The 18,909-nt window shown below is 37.4% G+C and overlaps 3 protein-coding genes across 11 annotated transcripts; all 3 read left to right on the plus strand.

Annotated features, from left to right (window-relative positions):
- The first annotated feature begins 2,253 nt into the window (after nt 1–2,253).
- Nucleotides 2,254–8,172, plus strand: LOC111811114 (isoflavone reductase homolog PCBER-like). 7 transcript variants are annotated; one of them, XM_023697844.1, is made up of 9 exons: nt 2,254–2,480; nt 2,564–2,698; nt 3,264–3,522; nt 4,399–4,602; nt 6,124–6,335; nt 6,426–6,560; nt 6,785–7,025; nt 7,309–7,512; nt 7,828–8,172. In XM_023697844.1, the coding sequence occupies exons 1-9, from the start codon at nt 2,298–2,300 to the stop codon at nt 7,992–7,994; spliced, it is 1,740 nt and encodes a 579-aa protein (XP_023553612.1). In that variant the 5' UTR covers nt 2,254–2,297; the 3' UTR covers nt 7,995–8,172. The 7 variants fall into 7 exon arrangements, with proteins under 7 accessions (XP_023553612.1, XP_023553614.1, XP_023553613.1 ...); XM_023697846.1 differs by having other exon boundaries at nt 6,785–6,935; XM_023697845.1 differs by having other exon boundaries at nt 3,276–3,522.
- Nucleotides 8,173–8,881: 709 nt separating this feature from the next.
- LOC111776486 (isoflavone reductase homolog PCBER-like) lies at nt 8,882–12,668 on the plus strand. The gene is made up of 5 exons (XM_023655941.1): nt 8,882–9,174; nt 9,328–9,462; nt 10,426–10,663; nt 12,035–12,238; nt 12,321–12,668. Exons 1-5 carry the CDS (start codon nt 8,992–8,994, stop codon nt 12,485–12,487), a joined length of 927 nt encoding a protein of 308 aa, XP_023511709.1. The 5' UTR covers nt 8,882–8,991; the 3' UTR covers nt 12,488–12,668.
- Nucleotides 12,669–15,304: 2,636 nt separating this feature from the next.
- On the plus strand, nt 15,305–18,907 carry LOC111776485. Of its 3 annotated transcripts, none has more exons than XM_023655938.1 (5): nt 15,305–15,530; nt 15,980–16,400; nt 17,356–17,402; nt 17,631–17,916; nt 18,234–18,907. In XM_023655938.1, exons 2-5 carry the CDS (start codon nt 16,094–16,096, stop codon nt 18,905–18,907), a joined length of 1,314 nt encoding a protein of 437 aa, XP_023511706.1. In that variant the 5' UTR covers nt 15,305–15,530; nt 15,980–16,093. The 3 variants fall into 3 exon arrangements, with proteins under 3 accessions (XP_023511706.1, XP_023511707.1, XP_023511708.1); XM_023655939.1 differs by having other exon boundaries at nt 17,631–17,913; nt 18,231–18,907; XM_023655940.1 differs by having other exon boundaries at nt 16,083–16,400.
- Nucleotides 18,908–18,909: the final 2 nt, after the last annotated feature.

An 18,909-nucleotide genomic window follows, 5' to 3' on the forward strand; every position in this document is an offset into this window, starting at 1 on the left:
CCCGACTTTATCTATCATTGGGCCCATTACTATTTTATTCTTTGCTCATAATTTATAATAATTTATAATAATGTTAATTATTATATAATAGAACTTATTTAAGTAAAAAAAAAAGATATAATTTAATTCTAAATTAAAATTTTCTTAAATTATTTAATTTAAATAATTATAAAGAAAAAAGGAATCTATGGACCAGTCACTTGCATCAAGTTGGTCTTGTAGGACCTGGCTGGCATAGCGACCATATTGGGCTTGACCCAGCCCGACCCGACGTTATCTGATTGGACTTTTGAAATTTCAAATGGGCCCTTTCACTGTCATTGGGCCCATTATTAATTATTATATAAATATATATATATATATATATATATATGTATATATTTACACGATCATTTATGATATAATAAATAAATATTAATATTTTTCCCTCTACTGCTTCCAAGAGTAACAAGACTTTCATGGTGCTGCCACCCGACATTCTAGCAAGTTGGGTGCGGGTGAACTTCTTCGAGACTGTTCAGGAACATAGATTTGGCTTTCTCTACGAGCCTACAAGCTTAGATCAAGCTGATTAGCAAGTGAACCAACTCGTTCACGTTCGTTTGATTTACTCTGAATCTCAAATTGTTTCCTTCTTTATTCAATTCTAATTGTTCATTCTTAGTTGATCATTTCACCGAGACTATAATTCAAAGAGGAAGCTCTGCGTGTAACGGCCGAGATCCACCACTAGCAGATATTGTCCTCCTTGGACTTTCCCCTTTGGGCTTCCCCTCAAGGCTTTAAAACACGTATGCTAGGGGAAGGTTTCCACACCCTTATAAATGGTGAGTTGTTCTCCTCCCCAACCAGTGTGGGATATCACACTGCTCTCCAGATGAATTTAGTAAACCGAAAAATTAAACTCCATTGGTTAAAACTAATATCATTCTATAGAGCACTACAGTAAAAATTTAATGTAACGGTTGATTGAGTTATACTAATTTAACTAATTAAAACATATTACCCGGAATATTAATGTCTATTCTAATGGTGGAAGCTGACTTGGTTGGCATGATTTCCATGAACAGCTTTGTCTTTGTCTATTAGCACAATGTCCATGTGGGTTTTGTGGTAAATGTCGGGATCGAGTGAGTATAGTTTGAAAATTATTGGAGTGCGAATCGAATCATCAGCTCTTGAGAGGACGCGAGAGGACGACGGGTGTTTTATCTATTAAGAGTAAAACTCGACTTTTTTATTTTCTGGCCGACAATAGGGAGTAATCGTCATACGTCTTTGTAAATGATGCGACTTTTTTACCATATTATTTATCTGAAAATCGCTCTATTAATGATCCCTCGTTTTATATCTTTGTTTGATAGTCGTTTGGTTTCTAGTTTTTGAAGAATATATTTGTTTTCATATCCTATCTTTAAGATTTTTCTTTTTTAAGATAATATGTGATACTTAATAAAAGATTTCATCGATTGCAGATATTGTCTATTTTGGCCTATTACGTATCGTTGTCAACCTTACGTTTTAAAAGTGTCTATTAGGGAGCGGTTTCCACACCGTCCGGTGTCTAGCTCTGATACCATATGTAACAACTCAAGCCCCCACTAGCAGATATTGTCCGGTTTGGTCTGTTACGTATCGTCGTCAACCTCACAGTTTTAAAACGCGTCTATTACGGAGAGGTTTCCACACCGTTATATGAATGTGTCATTCCCCTCTCCAACCGATGTGAGATCTCACAATCCACCCCCTTGAGGACCCAGCATCCACACCGTCCGGTGTCTAGTTCTTAAACCATTTGTAACAGCTCAAGCCCACCACTAGTAGATATTGTCCACTTTGGCTCGTTACGTATCGTCGTCAATCTCACAGTTTTAAAACGCGTCTATTACGGAGAGGTTTTCACACCCTTATAATTAATATTTCGTTCTCTTCTCCAACCAATGTGAGATCTCACAATCTACCCCCTTGAGAACCCAGCGTCCACACCTTCCAATGTCTAGCTCTGATACCATTTGTAACAACTCAAGCCCACCGCTAGTAGATATTGTCCGCTTTGACCCGTTACGTATCGTCGTCAGCCTCACAGTTTAAAACCCGTCTACTACAAAGAGGTTTTCACACCTTTATAAAAAATGATTTAAAAATTGACTTTCTTTATAGGGGTATTTTCGACATTACACATCCAATACGACGCGGAATATTCTATAAAAGAAGAGTGGCAACCATGATATAGATTTGTATTATCCATTCAAATTCAAGCAAGTTTGGCTTCTTTGCTAGTTCCCTCTTTAAGAAAAATGGCAGCCAAAAGCAAGATCCTAATCATTGGAGGCACCGGTTATATAGGCAAGTTCATTGTGGAAGCAAGTGCCATGGCTGGGAACCCAACCCATGTTCTTGTTCGAGGTTCCACTCTTTCAGACCCAGCCAAGTTTGAGCTCATCAACCATTTCAACACCTTGGGAGTCATGTTCGTGTCGGTAAGTCGTTGGAGATGAACCTTTTCTTTACTCGAGATTCTCACTCGAGACACCTTTTCTTTCTTCCTAATTTTAATTTGTAGGGCGATCTCTTCAATCACGAGAGTCTAGTTAAGACTATTAAACAGGTGGATGTAGTAATATCGACAATCGGTCACAGTCTATTAGCTGATCAAGATCGAATCATCTCCGCTATCAAAGAAGCTGGCAATATTAAGGTCAGAAGTTAAAATACCTAATGGTTGCTAATCTTTTACGTATCAAACTCGAACCTTAGAGACATCAAGGAGGATGATTTGTAAGTGTTTTTTTTTTCTTTTTTGAAGTTCGTTGGTGTATTATATTAACAGTGTTTAAAAAACCTGATGATCTGAATAACCCAATAAACCTAACCCGACCCATATAATTTGGGTTGAGTTATTAACTTATTTAGGTTGGGTTTGGGCTGGTCCAATGGTTCTCCTAAAATTAGCTAGGGTTGAATCGAATCGAGCTAATTGAACTCGAATATTGTACGGTTGAGGTTATTTGGGTTGAAAAAATTCACGACCCGAACAATTTGGTTAGGTCTAAATTCAATCCAATCCATAAACATATGAATTAACGGAAATCTAACAAGGGTTAATTTTGTTAGGACTGCACAACAACACATACACTCGATCTAGAAACAAAGAACAGGTGATGGAAAACACTGCATGACGTATACCTCTACCAGATATAGTTATCTACTGTATATATAATTTTATTATGTATAACCATTGAGTAAGCTATAAATAAATACAGCTCATTGTTCAGAGATTTTTTCCTTCGGAGTACGGGAATGATGTGGATCGTGTACATGGCGTCGAGCCAGCAAGAACAGCCTTCAATGCAAAGGCTGGAATTCGTCGAGCTGTGGAGGCTGCACAAATTCCCTACACTTACGTATCCTCGAACTTTTGTTCGGGTTGGTTCCTTCCATCTCTGGCTCAGTCATATCTACTTGAAGCTACTACTCCACCCAAAGATAAAGTTGTTATCCTAGGGGATGGAAATTTCAAGGGTAATAAACTAAATTCTTTTCATTCTTTTAAATTTTGCTGACTTGAGTACATCGAAAAAAGTTAAGTATAGTAATATTTTAACACTCGCCTTGTAACGTCTCATGTTTAGAATTCGGAATTCAGATGTGGCGTTCTCGCCTCCCTAACTGATGTGGAATCTCAGAATTCACTCATTTTCAAGGCTCAACGAGGTTTCCACACGCTTACAAAGAATGTTTCGTTTTTCTCTCCAACCGATGTGGGATCTCACAGTCCACCTCCTTTTCGGGGCTCAACGAGGTTTCCACACTCTTATAAAGAATGTTGAGAATGTTTCGTTCTCCTCCCCAACCAATGTGGTATCTCACAATCCACTCTCCTTCGGGGCTCAACGAGGTTTCCACACCCTTAGAAAGAATGTTTCTTTCTCCTCCCCAACCGATGTGGAATCTCACAATCCACCCCCTTCAGGACTCAACAAGGTTTCCACACCCTTATAAACAATGTCTCGTTCTCCTTCCCAGCCGATGTGGGATCTCACAATCCACCTCTTTCAGGGCCCAGTATCCTTGCTTGGCACTCCACCCGGTGTGACTCTGATACTATTTGTAACAACCCAAGCCCACCGTTAGCAAATATTGTCCTCTTTGGACTTTCCCTTTCGAGCTTCCCTCAATGTTTTTAAAACGTGTCTGTTAGGGATAGGTTTTCACACCTATACAAAGAATGTTTTGTTTTCCTCTCCAACCGAGGTGGGATCTCACAATAAACTAATAGATTACCGTAAATATAATTATATCTCAATACTTTAACAAAATCGACATCTATGACATTCAAGTTTGTCTCGTAGAATGTCCAAATTATTTAGCGTAACTTATTTCTTTTTGTATTATCAGCAATATTCAACGTGGAGCGTGACATTGCCACCTATATTATTAAAGCTGTGGATGATCCAAGAACTTTGAACAAAATCCTCTATGTTCGACCACTTCAAAACACCTACTCTTATGTTGATCTTGTGGCCCTTTGGGAACAAAAATGTGGGAAAATCCTCGACAAGTCCTATGTTTCGGAGCAACAACTATTGAATGACATCCAAGGTTAGTATTTTTTAATTATTAAACTTTCGAGCTATCGAAACGTGTTTCTTACGGAGAGATTTCCACACCTTTATAAAAAATGTTACATTAAAACAATCTACCCCTGGGAGGTTCAACGTCCTCATTATCACACTACTCGGTGTCTAGCTCTGACACATATTGTCCGTTTTGTCCCGTTACGTATCACCGTCAGCCTCATAATTTTAAACCATTTTTTCACACCCTTGTAAGAAATATTTCATTCTCCTCTTCAATCGATGTGAAATCTCGGGTTTTTTTTTATGTTAATTTGCAGAAGCTCCCGTTCCACTAAACCTAAGGCTATCAATTTTCTACTCGGTTTTTGTGAAGGGAGATCAAACCAACTTTGATATCGAACCATCATTTGGAGTGGAAGCCACAGAATTATATCCAGACGTTAAATATACAACCGTGGATGAATTTCTGAATCAGTTTGTTTAAAGCACCTTATGGGAGTCTTATCCGCTACTATGTTGTCGTCATAGTTTAATTAGTTAAGACATATTGACTTAAATTAGAACGTCCCATTCAACTCAAAAGGGACATTAAAAAAAACGTGAAAATATTAATGTCCACTTGAATGGTGGACTCTTGAACAGCTTTGTTTTTGTCTATTAGCACACCGTCCATGTGGGTTTTTAGGTAAATGTCGGCATCGAAGATAATGAGTTTAGTTCGAAAATTATTGGAGTGGGAATCGAACCATCAGCTATTAGAATGACGGGTGTTTTATCTACTAAGAGTAAAACTCAACTTGTTTATTTCCGTACCGACAACCGGGAGAGTAAACATACATCTAATGAAGCTACTTTTTTACCATATTGCTTCTCTTAAAATCATTTCTATTAATGATCTCTCGTTTTATTTCTTTTGTTTGATAGTCGTTTGGTTTCTGATTTTTAAAAAATATATCTTTACGCGGGATTTATTTTCTTAAGATAATATGAGATCTCACATCAGTTCAAAAAGGGAACGAAGCATTCGTTATAAGGGTGTAGAAACCTCTCTCTAACAAACACGTTTTAAAACTCTGAGGCTAACAGCGATACATAACGAGTCAAAACGGACATTTTTGGTAGCTGTGAGCTTGAGCTGTTACAAATGGTATCAGAACTAGATATTTTGCAGTGTACCAGCGAGGAAGCTAGGTCCCCAAAGGAGGTGGATTGTGAGATCCCACATCGGTCCGAGGGGGATACAAAGCATTCCTTTATAGGTGTGTAGAAACCTATCCATAGTAGACGCGTTTTAAAATCGTGATGCTGATAGCAACATGTAACGAGCTAAAACCGACAATATTTGCTAGCCGTGAGTTAACTTGTTTTTGTCTACTAGACAATGTCCACGTGGGTTTTATCGAGTTTTTTCGTTCGGTTTCAATAATTCTCTTTACACCACTAAAGTGTGGATGGTCCAAGCATATAGACCACGTTTTTTAAAAAGCAATGACTTTCCCCTTATAAAACTATCATATTCATTGCCACCATTCCCATAACTTAGCTTCTTGGCCTAACATTTGGATCAAAGCAATGGCCTCCAAGAGCAAGATTTTGTTCATAGGAAGCACTGGGCATGTGGGTAAGTTCGTGGTCGAAGCCAGTGCCAAGGCTAGCCATCCCACCTATGCTCTTCTAAGCGACTCGACTCTCTCCGATCCAACCAAGTCCCACATTATCGACCATTTCAAGAGCTTGAAAGTCATTTTTATATCGGTGAGTCGATCTTGAACCACTAACTGTTCATAAGAAACTTAGAAGTTCAAATCGTGAATTATTCTTTCTCTCTTACTTTTTTATTTGTAGGGCGATCTCTACAATCACGAGAGTTTGGTTATGGCCATAAAACAAGTGGATGTGGTAATATCTACGGTCGGTCACAATCTGTTAGCCGATCAAGATCGAATCATCTCGGCTATCAAAGAAACTGGCAATGTTAAGGTCAGAAATCCACTAATCTCAAGAACCCAATAAATCTAACTCAACCCGTGTAATTTGAGTTAGATTATTAACTTATTTAGGTTAGGTTGGGTTGAGTTCATATAAATGAAATTTGTATGATTTGGGTTGGCTCGATGGTTTCCCTAAAATACATATTCTAACGCCGCCTAGGGATATATATAGTTCTATGGTGAAATGAAAGAACCGTTATTGTCCTTGTTCAGAGATTTTTTCCTTCGGAGTATGGGTGCGATGTGGATCATGTGCATGATGTCGAGCCAGCACGAACAGCCTTCAATGCAAAGGCTGGAATTCGTCGAGCTGTGGAGGCTGCACAAATTCCCTACACTTTCGTATCCTCGAACTTATTTTCGGGTTGGTTCCTTCCGTCTCTGGCTCAGCCATATCTACTTGAAGTTGTTACTCCACCCGAAGATAAAGTTACTATCTTAGGGGATGGAAAGGGTAATAAACTTAATTCTTTTCCCGAACTATAAGAATGATAATCAGAATTGTCACCGAATGGCCTTACTATTCCCTGCATCCCCTGTGACATGGTCACGTTACTTAGTTCTTGCTTCTAAGAGTGATATTATCCAACATACCAACATAAGTCCTTCCAGCATGTTTTGTCCTTGCTCGTATGTATCCTAAGATAAAATATGTTTAATCATGAGTTCTTATGATTGAGCTACGTCTGTAACCCTAAATTTATAAACTACTAGCTTATTTGTTTTTGTATTATCAGCAATATTCAACGTGGAACAGGACGTTGCCACCTATATTATTAAAGCGGTGGATGATCCAAGAACTTTGAACAAAATCCTCTATGTTCGACCACTTCAAAACACCTACTCTTGTGTTGATCTTGTCGCCCTTTGGGAAAAAAAATGTGGGAAAATCCTCGACAAGTCCTATGTTTCAGAGCAACAACTATTGAACGACATCCGAGGTTAGCATTTTCAATTATTTCATTTTCAAGTTATCAAAACGTGTTTATTAGGGAGAGATTTTCATTAAAACAATCTACCACTTGGAGGCTCAGCGTCGTTGCTGACACCCCCCTTAGTGTCTAGCTCTGATATCATTTGTAACAGCCCAAGTCTGTCGCCAACACATATTGTCCGCTTTGGCCCGTTACGTATCACTGTCAGCTTTACAATTTTAAACCATTTTTTCACACCATTGTAGAAATGTTTTGTTCTTCTCTTCAACTGATGTGAGATCTCACATAACTAACGAGTTTTTTTTTATTGTTAATTTGCAGAAGCTTCATTTCCACTAAACCTAAGGCTATCAATTTTCTACTCGGTTTTTGTGAAGGGAGATCAAACCAACTTTGATATCGAACCATCATTTGGAGTGGAAGCCACAAAATTATATCCCGACATTGAATATACAACCGTGGATGAATTTCTCAATCAGTTTGTTTAAAGCACATTATGGGAGTCTTATCTGCTACTATCTTCATTAAATAACGGCGAAAGCCTAATTGTTGTTGTATTTTCTGATTTTCTTGTATTTTGATAAGAACGGAGACCACGTTCGAATGTACCAACAAGGTTCATCTTGTTTCTCGATATTTAATGATTGGAACTCTAAAATTAAGCAAGACCCGTGTTAGTGTGTAGGGTCTTCACTCTTAGAACTGAGAAGTATTTTTAAGGGAATGTCAGGCCCATCAAGAAGCATGTAAATGTGAATGAAGACAAAACAATGGACCCGTGTTGGTCTGTAGGGTCTTCACTCTTAAAACCGAGAAGTATTGTAGAGGAATGTTGGGCACATAAATGTGAATGAAGACAAAGCAAATGACTCGTGTTGGTCTATGGGGTTTTCACTCTTAGAACTAAGAAGCTAAACCCTAAGCAAGACCCGTGTTAGTGTGTGGGGTCTTCATTCTTAGAACTGAGAAGTATTTCTAAGGGAACGTCGGGCCCATCAAGAAACATGTAAATGTGAACGAAGACAAAGCAAAGGACCCGTGTTGGTATGTGGGATTTTCACTCTTAGAATCGAGAAGTATTGCAGGAGAATGTCGGGCCCATCAAAAAACATGTAAATGTGAACGAAGACAAAGCAAAGGACCCGTGTTGGGGTGTGAGGTCTTCACTCTTAGAAGCGAGAAGTATCGTGGGTCCATCAAGAAACATGTAAATGTGAACGAAGATAAAGCAAAGGACCCGTGTTGGTGTGTGGGGTCTTCCCTCTTAGAACGGAGAAGTATTGTAAAAGAATATCGGGTCCATCCAGAAACATGTAAATGTGAATGAAGACGAAGCAAAAGACCCGTGTTGATCAAGATTAAAGGATATATTAGTCATTTGGGTGAAAGTAACTCGCCCAATTTTCAATTGGCGCTACTCGCTTTCCTCACCTCTTCGACCTTTTTATCCCAAAATCGATTTGGCGCGCCGGAAATCTTCATCCAATGGCCACCAAAAGCAGAGTCCTCGTCGTCGGAAGCACAGGATACATCGGAAAATTCATCGTCGAGGCCAGCGTCAAGTACGGTCATCGGACCTTCGCGCTCGTCCGAGATTCCGCTCTCTCCGATCCGGCCAAATCTCCGATTATCCAGAAATTCAAGAGCATCGGAGTCATCGTCGTCTCTGTAATTTCTCCAACTATCACTTTCCAGTTTGCTTAAAGTTCATCAAATTATTTGAAGTTTTTTCGGTGCGTTTCCGTTTCGATTTCGATTTTTCTTTCTACTGCGAGAAGTTCTGAAAGATATAGAAAAATATTCCGATCGAGTTGCTTACAGGGAGATCTGTTCGATCATGAGAGCTTGGTGAAGGCGATTAAACAGGTGGATGTCGTGATTTCCACGGTCGGTCTTAACCAGTTGAGCGATCAAGATAAGCTCATTTCCGCCATTAAAGAGGCCGGCAACGTCAAGGTCTAGTAAACATTTGTTTCTGTTCTTCATTGTTCTTCATTGTTAGACGAACACGACTATACACAAGGGTATGATATTTTCTACTTTGAGCATAAAGTCTCGTGTCTTTGCTTTCGGCTTCCCAAACGCCTCGTACTAATGGAGATAGTATTCTTTTGTTTATAAATGCATGATCATTCTCTAAATTAGTCGGACTTTCATCATATAACACCTCCCCTCGAATAAACGACGTCTCTCCTTAATCGGCTCGACTTCTTTGGAGTCTTAGTCATTTTTTACTGCCTTCGAGGAGGCTTGACCCTTTTTTTTCCTGGAGTCCTTTGTTCGACAGTTAAGGATTTATGACACATACTAAATTTAGGGCATGGCTTTGATCTTTGTTTTGAGCTTTCCAAAATGTCTCATATCAATGTAGAGAGTATTCTTTATTTATAAACTCATGATCATTTCTTACCTTAGACGTTTGACTTTCATCATCCAACATTCATTACCATTTAATTAGTTTTTAATTAAGTATGTTAATCTCTATTTTTTTTTAATAGATTCTTAATTTTTTAATTTTTTTTATTAAATAAATATTTAAAAGTTTAATTTTATGACTGATTTATATTTAATAGGTTTGTTAATTATTTCTTTGATATGTTAAGAATTAATTAATGTTTTATAGGTTGGTGACTTACATTTTTTTAATTTACATAAAAAATTTAATTTAATTTCTAACAAATCTGTTAATTTAGTTCTTTAATAATTATCTTATAATTAATTTGATATCAAATATCAATGAAATAATATTATATCTAAAATATAGTAATTTTATATTTAATTACCAAATATTGTATAGAGTTTTTTTTTTTTTTTTTTAAATATATTTTGTGACATTGTTCGAACTTTAAAAATGAATACGAAATCTAAATTTTATAGATTGAAGTGTTTATAGAAACAGATATTTTGTTGTCGGTGCAGAGATTTTTCCCTTCAGAGTTCGGGTACGATGTCGAGAACGTGCATGGAGTCGGACCAGTGAAATCTATTTTCGAGTCAAAGGTTCAAATTCGCCGAGCGGTGGAGGCCGAAGGAATCCCTTACACTTATGTATTATCTTACTGTTTTAATGGCTTTTGTGTTCCCAGCTTGGGTCAGCTTGGGGTCACTGCTCCACCTAGAGACAAGGTTGTTATTCATGGCGATGGAAATCCCAAGGGTAATTACTTCTTCACTCTTATCTCTGCTCATTATATAGCTTGTGCTTTGTTTTATGTATTAATATGAGGTCGGTCCATTCGACCACGAATAGGTCTGTAGATAAAATATCGATTATTATTGTTTAGGTCGGTAGATGAAATAGGTCCATTCGACGAAACGTTGAGCTCCTATTAAATACTTGTAAAGTTCGTAGACCTTTTCTTTGTTTATATCCATGATTGTTTAGGTTAGCTTGCGTGTACCTTTGTCATTAGGCTCATTGTTAGCAGATATTGTCTGCTTTAGCCTGGTACATATCGCGCAGGCTCACGATTTTAAAACGGTTTGGGAGAGGTTTCTACACCCTTATAAGAAATGGTTTGTTACCGATGTAGGATCTCACAATCCACCCCTTTGAGGACCCAGTGTCCTCACGGGCACACCGCCTAGTATCTGGCTCTGATACTATTTGTAATAGTCCAAGCGCACTGCAAGTAGATATTGTCTGTTTTGACCCGTTATATATCGTTGTCAGTTTCACGATTTTAAAACGTGTATGTTAGGGGAGAGGTTTTCATCCCTTATAACGAACGTTTTGTCCAACGGATGTGGGATCTCGTAATTTAGAAATCTATTATACATTCTTTTTAACCATTAAAGGCATAAAAACACAAAAAATCGAGAATTTGGGGCTCATCTTGCCATTGAGTTTTTTTTTTTTTTTTTTTAAAGNTAAGTTCAATGAATTTTTTCAAAACTCTACCATTATGATACTAATTATCATTTCAAAAAGCAATAGTTTAATTTTTACTCTGGTCATAAATTCATTTGTAATCTCACATCGGTTGGAGAGGGAAACGAAACATTACTTATAAGCTATGTAAATCTCTCCTTAATAGACACGTTTTAAAATCATGAGGCTGACAACAATACGTAACGGGTCAAAGCGGACAATATCTGTTAGCGGTGAGTTTTAAACTATTACAAATGGTATCAAAGACAAACACGAGTCGATATGCTAGCAAGGACATTGGACCCCAAGGGGATAGATTGTGAGATCTCACATCGAAACATTCCTTATAAAAATGTAGAAACCTCTTCCTAATAGACCTGTTTTAAAACAACGAGGTTGATGACAATACATAGCAGACAATAGCTGTTAACAATAGATTTAGACTATTACACCTAGACCAGAAGGTCGGGAGTTTGAATCCTTCAACCATTGATGTCAATTCTAATGAGAAAAACGCGAGACGACTGACCAATTGAGTTGAGTTGATCGGAGTTTCCGTTTAGAATTGGTTTCTTTTTGTCCATTAGCACAACGTGGAAGTGGGTTTTCTGGTAAATGTCTGCATCACTAAAATAATGAGGTTTTGTTTGGTTTCAGCAATTTTCAACAACGAAGAAGACATTGCTTCTTTCACCATTAAAGCAGTGGATGATCCAACAACTTTGAACAAAATTCTGTACATCAAACCCTCTGAAAACGTCTTGTCAATCAATCAACTTGTGGCCCTCTGGGAAAACAAAATTGGAATAATTCTTCACAAAACCTTCGTTTCAGAGCACCAATTATTGAAGAACATTCATGGTTAGTGAACAAAAAATTAGAATTTAAAGGCCTAATTTTACTTTTTAAACTTAATTTCATTGTTTTGATCATTGTTGTGTAGAGGCTGCATATCCATTGAATTTGATGCTCGCTTTTGAGTACTCGATATTCGTTAAGGGAGATCATACTAACCGTGAAATTGAAGCGTCGGTTGGATTGGAAGCTACGTCGTTGTATCCTGATGTTAAATACATGACTGTCGATGAATATCTTAATCAATTTGTTTAGTCGTTCTTGTTTCAGGTAATATAAACTGTTTTTAGTTTGAGAATTATATGCGTGGAAATCGAATCATTTGCTGCTACGTCGTTGTATCCTGATGTTAAATACACGACTGTCGATGAATATCTCAATCAATTTGTTTAGTCGTTCTTGTTTCGGTTAATATAAATTGTTTTTAGTTTGAGAATTATATGTGTGGGAATCGAATCATTTGCTGCTACATTGTTGTATCTTGATGTTAAATACACGATTGTTGATGAATACCTCAATCAATTTGTTTAGTCGTTCTTGTTTCAGGTAATATAAACTGTTTTTAGTTTGAGAATTATATGTGTGGGAATTGAATCATTTGCTGCTACGTCGTTGAATCCTGATGTTAAATACACGACTGTCGATGAATATCTTAATCAATTTGTTTAGTCGTTCTTGTTTCAGGTAATATAAACTGTTTTTAGTCTCATTTTTAGTTTGAGAATTATCAGTGTAGGAATCGAATCATCTGCGGCGGTTGGGATGACTGATGTCTTATCTATTATTAAGTGTAAAACTCAGATTTTCTACATATTGATTATTATTTTATACGTTGACTTGTAGTTTAAGATTGATTTAATGCAACATGGAAATTAATAACAAAGATTGCTAACGGTTTGAAAATAAATTAAATACATTCAAACCCTGGTCAGAAATCTCGTGATTTCTTGCTAGACGTTAATATCTTGAAGGTAACCGTCCCACCACCCTCTTAAAGTTTCTGTACTTTCATACCTACCGTCATCGACGTTCCTTCCTTTTTGAAATGTATACACACAGTCGAGAGGGAAATTGAGAGTGTTATCGGAGAAGGAAACCGAGAGGTTATATCATGAGAATCTCAAATTTTAGTGAAGATTTAAGACATGCATGCAGTAACGTCACTAATTTAGGGCAAGAAAATTAGGGACGTTACAAAGATTGAACCTAATGTCTATGAAAACTAGTACGATTTTAATTTTCTATGAATTGTATCTAAAATATCTCTCTAGAGCTACATCGTCAATTGGGTCAACTAGATTTGTTGGTTGACTAACTTGTCCAATAGTCAAGACCTACGTAAGTCTATGTGTTGTTAAAACATACTCGATAGAAATTGGGTCAACTAGATTTGTTGGTTGACCAACTTGTCCAATAGTCAAAACCTAAGTAAGTCTCGGTTTAGAGAGCTACCCGTTCTCATTCTAAACTCCTCTTCTCCATTATTTCAAACTCAAGCCGGTAACAATCACCACATCAGTTTGCACCTTGTTCGATTTTGCAAGTCACTCCATCACAAACCTACAATTTTATTATTGTAACACGTGCAAATCAAACAGATTGTTTTAGCTAGCTCGATTCATTCCGAAACGACACTACTTTTATAATTTATTAAATAAAGTTAATTTCCCATAAAAAAAAAAAAAAACGAGAATTCAAATGGTTTAGGATTTGACAAGTTAAAAGGAAAACTAACCTAACTAATGTCTCCAACCTTTTTGACTTTGACTCTCTCTCTTAAAAGAAGACAATAATTTCGTGTTGGGTACTAAAACTCAAAACGACCACCAACCGTGTCGTTTTGCTTCCCTTTCTCATCAACTCGACCCACCATCCCACCTAAATTGAATCCGAGTAAAATTTAAACGGTTAATTTAAATTAAAATAAAAATTAAAAATTAAAAAATATAAAAATGGGTAACCAGTAAAATATATATATATATATATATATTATATATAGGTTAAATTATAGATTTAGTACTGAAATTTTTAATTATGGGTTTAATAAATTTTTAGTAAATTCATCATTTTAAAAATTAATTAACGCAACTGTTAGGGTTGTACATCTTCAAACGTGTGGCATCGTGATCTTGACACGCTCACAACAAGTTTTAAGGAGAATTCAAGCTCCATATTCTTTTTTTACCCGACTTTGTAGCTTTGTCGAATCGTCAGCGAGATTTGCCTTTATCAACCGAACACAACTTGTGCAGAATCTAAGCTTATTCGGCCACACACGTCGTTCGTACATGCATGTTCAATCGTGTGCGATACAATCACGTCGGATTTTATTGGATTGTCGAGATTTTTTTTTTTTAATTATTTAAAACAATCATACATATCTATCGTACCTGTTACATTAATAATTAACATTTATTGCAAATGTCAATTATTCTTAATCTTCGCCAGTTGGTTCGTTGTAACCCTATTTTCGAGTTGACATGATAAAAAAATTGTCGATTCGTGAGCCAACCCAGATTTTCGATTTTCAAAAAATTCAACTCAATCAAAATCGGAAATAAAATTAATCGAACTCAATTTTTATGGTTTGGGTTGGTCGGATTCTCGAGTCATATGAACACTCTTAAGAATAATATAAATCCAAACCGAAAATAAAATTTGACCCAACTCAATTTTTATGGTTTGGGTTGGGCGGTTTAGGTTGGTTCGGATTCTCGAGTCATATGAACACTCTTAATAATAATATAAATCCAAATTGAAAATAAAATATAATCCAATTCAATTTTTATGGTTTGGGTCGTTTAGGTTGGTCGAGTCATATGAACACTTAATATAAATAATATAAAGAAAGAAGATTTAACCTTAATTAATAATTTTGATTTTCAAATAATAATAATAATAATTTTGTGCGAAAATGATATAAATTTTAAATAAAAAATGATTATAAAAAATAATAATTGTCAGCATCGCCAGAGTACAAAAAAAAAAAATTTTTTTTTTTTTTTTTTTTTTTTTTTTTTTTTTTTTTTTTTTTTTTTTTTTTTTGTTGAAAGTTGAAATAATCGCATTTCTTTTCATCATCATATTCACATCTCGTCGTATTCACCCGCCATTGAAATCCCCAAGCTCTGACCTCGTCTCCCCAGCTTCTTAGCCCTAACCCCCAAAAACAGTGTTCAATTTCCACTCAAATTCGTCCAGAAAACGGCTCTCGTTTCAGTTTCTCTTCAACGGCAATCACCTCCATCTCCATCCTTGCAGCGATTCGTATCTCTCTCTCAGGATTGGGCCGTTTAAGGTATTCGTCGATCACTTTTGGTTTAGCTTTCCTTCTTTTGGTGTTGATGTTTGATTTGAACGCATGCTAGTAATCGGTTTCGTTGTTTCGGGAATCTGATTGATTCCTCTTTCTTTTGGGGTGTGTTAATTTGGGTGTCTCCTCCTGTTGTTGTTTTGGTGTTTTACTGCTTTATCTGCTCTGTAATCCGAACAATTTGAATCGATGCTTCTTTCTGTGTTCGGTGATTGTGTTTTCGTGTTTCATTTCTGAAGGGTTTGTACCAAGCGGTGTGCGTGCTATGTGTTTAGGGATTTNTTATTTGTTTTTCTTGAAGCATATTGATCTTTCGTGTTTATCTTATTCAATTTGGTGCTTGAAAAATATGGTTGAAGTGTTGACTTCCTAGATGCTTGTACGTTTTGGGGGTTATGTGATGATATGGTTTGTTCTGTTTGTTATGGTTATAGACAATAGGGGCTTTGTTTGGAACAGTGGTGTTTGGGCTCTTCACGGGTTAAAGATTGGATAGCGCAAGTGATATGTAACAAACAATACAAAATCTCATTTCAGGCTTTTGAAATATGGGATCAGTCTGTTGCGTTGCTGCTAGAGACAAGACTATTGGCGTTGGATCTAGTAGTGAAACGCAGCCTAGGAATGTTCGTCACTCGCCGAGTTGGAGCTTTAGATGGGATCATCCTGGGCGTGTGGTCGGTGAGGAAGTTTCCCTAAATTCGATTTCAGATGGAGTAAGCAGGAACGACCGGCCTGAGTTCAAGTATGAATCCTCGTATGCATCAGAAGAGGGTAGTCCATTGGATAGACAGACATGGAAAAACTCCTCAGTTTCTGAAGGAAGCACGACGAATGTGAGGACGCCTACATCAGGTATTCTGCAGATAGACATCCTTCTAATTTTTACCTCTGTCATTTGTCTTTCACATGATGTGTGTTGGGTTCGATAAAAAACTAAATATTCGTGGGGGATTCTTCTTCTGTTTTGTTGGGTGGGAGGAATTGATTTGTATTCTCATACTATTGAAAGACTTAAATGAGTGCCGATAAGAAACTAGAGCAATGATGGCAAGACAGTGTTTAATTCTTTTATATTACCTATAATTCAATCTTCTTGGCTTGTGGGTTTGGTATAGCTTGCTGCTGCCCCAAAGATTTGTAAATTTTGTGCTATTGCAAAGCCTCTCGGTCATGAACAATATTTTCCACGTTTTGAAACTTGTTAAACATGTTGAAAAAGGGAGACTTTGTAGGTTTCGCTTGTATTACTAGCTCTACTCGAAGGCATTGAAATAGGGAACAGCTAAATATCGAACTTGCCCTGATGTTTCCGTGGTCTTCTGNCTAGAGCAATGATGGCAAGACAGTGTTTAATTCTTTTATATTACCTATAATTCAATCTTCTTGGCTTGTGGGTTTGGTATAGCTTGCTGCTGCCCCAAAGATTTGTAAATTTTGTGCTATTGCAAAGCCTCTCGGTCATGANTTAGAGCAAGGATAGCAAGACAGAGTTTAATTCTTTAATATTACCTATAATTCATTCTTCTTGGCTTGTGGGTTTGGTATAGCTTGCTGCTGCCCCACAGATTTGTAAATTTTGTGCTATTGCAAAGCCTCTCGGTCATGAACAATATTTTCCACGTTTTGAAACTTGTTAAACGTGTTGAAAAAGGAGACTTTGTAGGTTTCGCTTATATTAATTTTATTAGAATGATAATAGCTCTACTCGAAGGCATTGAAATAGGGAACAGCTAAATATCGAACTTGCCCTGATGTTTCCGTGGTCTTCTGCATCCCATCTCATGTTTTTTCCTTGGAATTGTGACAGGTCGTTCAATTTCAAGAAATATTTTCACGGATGTTAGTTTGGAACAGGTAGAGCTTTCCTGTTTGCACGTATGGTTTTATATCCTCCATTATGTTCTCACCTGGTAAATTATTGTATGTGTAGTTTGAAGTTGTTTCTATTACTGAATCAGGTGAAGAAAGCTACAGAATATCCGACAACATNTGTTTGCACGTATGGTTTTATATCCTCCATTATTTTCTCACCTGGTAAATTATTGTATGTGTAGTTTGAAGTTGTTTCTATTACTGAATCAGGTGAAGAAAGCTACAGAATATCCGACAACATCTACATCTCCTGCAAAAGTATCCCTTTCAATCCCTTCAATTTCATCTTTTTCAACGTCCCCTCTATCAACCCACAGCCATCTGCCTTCTGCCGGTTTGACATCATCAAGATTGTCTCACTGTTCTCCCGGAGACCGATTATTACGTCAAGTATCTGGCAACCGCATCCCAGCGTACAAGTCACCAGGTAGCTACATAGTTTCAGAGGACAGGCGTACAATCCCTGGGAGCAATGATTCATTGCGGGGCTCACATGGTGGATCTTCTGANTTCTATTACTGAATCAGGTGAAGAAAGCTACAGAATATCCGACAACATCTACATCTCCTGCAAAAGTATCCCTTTCAATCCCTTCAATTTCATCTTTTTCAACGTCCCCTCTATCAACCCACAGCCATCTGCCTTCTGCCGGTTTGACATCATCAAGATTGTCTCACTGTTCTCCCGGAGACCGATTATTACGTCAAGTATCTGGCAACCGTATCCCAGCGTACAAGTCACCGGGTAGCTACATAGTTTCAGAGGACAGGCGTACAATCCCTGGGAGCAATGATTCATTGCGGGGCTCACATGGTGGATCTTCTGATGGTTGGTCTATGAATGCTTTCTCTGAGCTCATGGCAACTTCACATAGGGGAAGATGGTCCTTTGGTAGTGAATCCTTCGACTTTGCTCGTGAGAAGATGGTTAGATCCTGCAGCTTATTCTCGACTTCGCCTTCAACTGATGCACAAACATGCGGAATTTGCTCAATGTTGTTGGTTGAGAGATCCTTATGGACCAGCCAAAAGATAATTGCTAACAATGAGCTGTCTGTCGTTGCCGTGCTAACTTGTGGACATGTTTATCATGCCGAGTGTTTGGAGAATATGACACCTGAAATTAGCAAGTATGATCCAGCCTGCCCAATATGTTCATTTGGTGAAAAGCAGACACTAAGGATGTCTGAAAAGGCACTTAGAGGTGAATTGGAATTGAAAATTAGAAACAAGAGGTTAAGGAATCGCATTGCGGATAGCGGTCTTGATGGTGAATCTAACATGTTTGATCATTTTATAAATGGTGGACAACAAGAGAAGTGTCCTAAGCTGTCCTCTAGCTCCAGTTTGAGAGGTTCTTCCGGGAAGGGTTTCTTGAGGCGTCACTTCTCCTTTGGCTCAAAGGGGGGAGGGACTAAAGCTCTGCCAGAAAGTAACAACACAGCTAAGAGAAAGGGATTGTTATGGTCAAGATCTACTAAGATGTAACN

The sequence above is a fragment of the Cucurbita pepo genome, chromosome LG15, assembly GCF_002806865.2.
Source record: "Cucurbita pepo subsp. pepo cultivar mu-cu-16 chromosome LG15, ASM280686v2, whole genome shotgun sequence".
Lineage (NCBI taxonomy): Eukaryota > Viridiplantae > Streptophyta > Magnoliopsida > Cucurbitales > Cucurbitaceae > Cucurbita > Cucurbita pepo.

What these genes read in the sequence shown, in the direction of transcription:
- LOC111811114 (XM_023697844.1), top strand. Translation starts at nt 2,298, where the DNA reads ATGGCAGCCAAAAGCAAGATCCTAATCATTGGAGGCACCGGTTATATA. An exon ending in TGAAAGTCATTTTTATATCG is followed by an intron (nt 6,336 to 6,425) that starts GTGAGTCGATCT and finishes TTTTATTTGTAG; the next exon opens with GGCGATCTCTACAATCACGA. An exon ending in TATCTTAGGGGATGGAAAGG is followed by an intron (nt 7,026 to 7,308) that starts GTAATAAACTTA and finishes TTGTATTATCAG; the next exon opens with CAATATTCAACGTGGAACAG.
- LOC111776486 (XM_023655941.1), top strand. Translation starts at nt 8,992, where the DNA reads ATGGCCACCAAAAGCAGAGTCCTCGTCGTCGGAAGCACAGGATACATC. An exon ending in TGGCGATGGAAATCCCAAGG is followed by an intron (nt 10,664 to 12,034) that starts GTAATTACTTCT and finishes GTTTGGTTTCAG; the next exon opens with CAATTTTCAACAACGAAGAA. An exon ending in ATTATTGAAGAACATTCATG is followed by an intron (nt 12,239 to 12,320) that starts GTTAGTGAACAA and finishes ATTGTTGTGTAG; the next exon opens with AGGCTGCATATCCATTGAAT.
- LOC111776485 (XM_023655938.1), top strand. Translation starts at nt 16,094, where the DNA reads ATGGGATCAGTCTGTTGCGTTGCTGCTAGAGACAAGACTATTGGCGTT. An exon ending in TGTGAGGACGCCTACATCAG is followed by an intron (nt 16,401 to 17,355) that starts GTATTCTGCAGA and finishes GAATTGTGACAG; the next exon opens with GTCGTTCAATTTCAAGAAAT. An exon ending in TTCATTGCGGGGCTCACATG is followed by an intron (nt 17,917 to 18,233) that starts GTGGATCTTCTG and finishes GGGGCTCACATG; the next exon opens with GTGGATCTTCTGATGGTTGG.